Below are 3,018 nucleotides of genomic sequence, written 5' to 3'. Positions count from 1 at the left end.
CAACGTTCCACTCATACAATATTTCTCACGCATTATTTCCATTTCTTAATCACTTTATACTCATGGTTTAATTTCTGAAATGTCTTAAGTGTACATGTTATTTCGTTGATTCAAGATATAGAGAAAGGAGCATCCAAGGAACACAATGAGACTCCAACAGAATCTTCATCTTCAACAAGTGAGAATGTGGAAATGGATGGTACTTTCAATTCCTTTCTATTTTTGTGTATACACTAATACACATCACACATTTTATAGCTTCGAATAGGAAATTCATTACGATAAAGATTTTATGTATATGAATATATGAAAGTTTGTGTTCTCCCATTTTAGTTTAACAATAACCAATTTCCTTATCAGACTGCAATACTAGTGTAAGCAAATCTACCTCTGCTGGAAGTAGTAGTAACAAGAGTGTGTCAAAACCTGGAAGGAAGAAGCGACACGTTGCTTCTGCATCAACANCGCTACTTTTTGGCACAATCCTTGGCCTTCTTCAAGCAGCAACCCTTGTATTTGCAGCCAAACCTCTATTAGCTGCAATGGGTCTGAAACCTGTATGTTATCATATATGAGTTATATATAACAAATCTTGATTTTCTAGAAGGCATTTTTCTAATCTTTTACTGAAGTGAAGCTAATTCTCTTTGTGTAGGATTCTCCTATGCTAAATCCANCTNTTAAATACTTGAGATTGAGAGCTTTAGGTGCTCCTGCAGTTCTTCTCTCCTTGGCCATGCAAGGAATCTTTCGAGGATTCAAGGACACTACAACTCCTTTATATGTTATTGGTAGGTTCAAATGATTCAGTAAAAGCATCAAAAGTTCAAAATGCATATATTAGTCAAAATTTTCCTTGACGAGATTCGTCTGTGTGTGTGGTTTTAGTCTCGGGGTATGCATTGAATGTGGCTTTGGATCCAATTCTTATCTTCTACTGCAAACTGGGCATCAAAGGTGCAGCCATTTCACATGTGCTCTCTCAGTAAGTCTTACATGGTTTTCATCCTTGTAGTGTTCAAGCAATTCATTTAGCAAAACATGAACTTACAAAATGTCGACCCTTTCTAATTAGGTATGTGATGGCATTCGCCCTCTTGTTGATATTAACTAGAAAAGTGGATCTTGTACCTCCAAGCATCAAGGACTTGCAGATATTCAGGTTTCTTAAAAATGGTAAGTGTACTATAACTGAAATCTTACTCTCTTATGTTAGAAACAAGAACAAAAAAACAAGCAATTCTAGTTTAATTAGTGACCAAACTCATGCTGAAGTTCATCTTCAATTTCAATAGGAGGTCTTCTGTTGGCAAGAGTTGTGGCTGTGACATTCTGCCAAACCCTGGCAGCCTCATTGGCAGCAAGATTTGGTTCATATCTACGTATATTATTAGTTCNATTGCATTGGATCTTGTGTACATGTTAATTTTTGGTTGTGCAGAATTGACCTAAAAATAAGTTCCTNGTATAAGAAAGCTAATACATTGTCCATCAAAAAAATTTTAGAGGCGTAAGTTTTCCTTTCTATTTTGTTTCTTTCCTATATGATTATAATGATATAATGAATGTCTATCTTTTGTAGGTCTTTGGAAACTCTTAATATCTGAATCCATGAGTCTCACTGAATTTTATCCCAAATTTTTTACTTTGACAGTTCAAAACAACTCAAAACCATAAGGCAGTGCCTGAAGCAGAGGATTCCAATGTGAAATCTGCTTGTAATGGTGAGTATAAATTTGAATTTTTCTTTAACATTGTATTAAAATATTTGTTTGAATAAAATCATTCAAATGTATTAAGTTTTGATTTTTTTTTTTACTTGATACTAATTTTCATTGAAGATTATATTATGTTATAGACTGAAATTAATACATATTATTTTATGACTTTCTTGATTGTAGATTTTTTTCAGACTTTTTCTGATCCATGTTGCTTGAAAATTTTCCCTAATTAACCTTGAAAAAAATTATAGTTAACATAGATGGATAAAATGATTAATTTGATTTGTTCGAAATGTTATATGTTAAAGTGCTTCTATTGTAGTAATGCTTATATTTCATATTTATAATTTTTTAAAGGTTGGGAGATGTACTTAACCACCTATGTGAACACAAATAGGTAAATTATTATAGGTAAATTATTGTTAGCTTGAGTTCTTTTTATATTTGCTGAGAAAGGTTATCACATATTGTTTGAGCCACTGATTAAAAGTTTAAAATTTGAAGATATTGTGGTTGTTTGAAGTGTTTAAGAGCAGAGTTTCCGGTCTAAAGCATTACTTTTATATTATCAACTGATCTTCCCCTACCTCTTCGATTGTTGGTAGAGAAATTATATTTCAGGACTGGTGATATGTGAGTTTAGTATTCGACCTAATAGCTTAAGCTTTTAGAAAAGTTGGTACTTGATTTTGGAATATAATGCTACTTGATCGAGCCATCTAACCTAACTCTACACATTGACTTAAAATTTCATTCACAATTTGACAACTAATAAACCAATGTTAACACTGAAGGAAAGAAAATTCTAATGAAAGCACCTGTCTTTGAATTCACTTTGATCTAAAATGTGCAGAATATAAAATGGCATAATGCTTTACCTGTTACTATAATCAGGATTAGGAGATTTTACTTATTAAGACCTTTAATGCTATAAAAGTTTTACCATAAAGTCCAGGACTATGTACGTAGCTATAAATGCTTTATGNACTTTACATTAATATAATAATGTATTATGACTATATTTAATTAGTTTATTTTATACTATACTATATTACAATATAGTATATTATAATATACTATATTAAATTATTTAAATGGCATATATTTAGCCGTGTTTGGCAATAATTTTTTAAACGTGTATATAAAATTTTCTCCTTATTTGAAAATGAAAGTTGAATGATTATTTTCTACAAACAAAAGTAATAGATATTCACTTACTGTGGTTGCAATGCTTTATTAGGAAATTAAAGTTAGTGTAAAGTCTCATAATAGGATCTTGGTTATGTAATGCTTTATT

At 31.1% G+C, this 3,018-nt stretch overlaps 1 protein-coding gene across 2 annotated transcripts; it reads left to right on the top strand.

Annotated features, from left to right (window-relative positions):
- The first annotated feature begins 6 nt into the window (after positions 1–6).
- On the top strand, positions 7–2,728 carry LOC106754652 (protein DETOXIFICATION 43-like). 2 transcript variants are annotated; one of them, XR_001375324.2, is made up of 8 exons: positions 7–199; positions 361–557; positions 656–791; positions 889–985; positions 1,076–1,176; positions 1,296–1,510; positions 1,655–1,724; positions 2,079–2,728. XR_001375324.2 is itself a non-coding variant. In XM_014636701.2 (6 exons), the coding sequence occupies exons 1-6, from the start codon at positions 193–195 to the stop codon at positions 1,424–1,426; spliced, it is 669 nt and encodes a 222-aa protein (XP_014492187.1). In that variant the 5' UTR covers positions 7–192; the 3' UTR covers positions 1,427–1,638. The 2 variants fall into 2 exon arrangements, 1 of the variants encoding a protein (XP_014492187.1); XM_014636701.2 differs by lacking the exons at positions 1,655–1,724; positions 2,079–2,728 and having other exon boundaries at positions 1,296–1,638.
- Positions 2,729–3,018: the final 290 nt, after the last annotated feature.

The sequence above is a fragment of the Vigna radiata genome, unplaced genomic scaffold (assembly GCF_000741045.1).
Source record: "Vigna radiata var. radiata cultivar VC1973A unplaced genomic scaffold, Vradiata_ver6 scaffold_327, whole genome shotgun sequence".
Classification (NCBI taxonomy): domain Eukaryota; kingdom Viridiplantae; phylum Streptophyta; class Magnoliopsida; order Fabales; family Fabaceae; genus Vigna; species Vigna radiata.
Note: the sequence above shows the minus strand (reverse complement) of the source record. Positions and strands in the feature narration are given on the sequence as shown.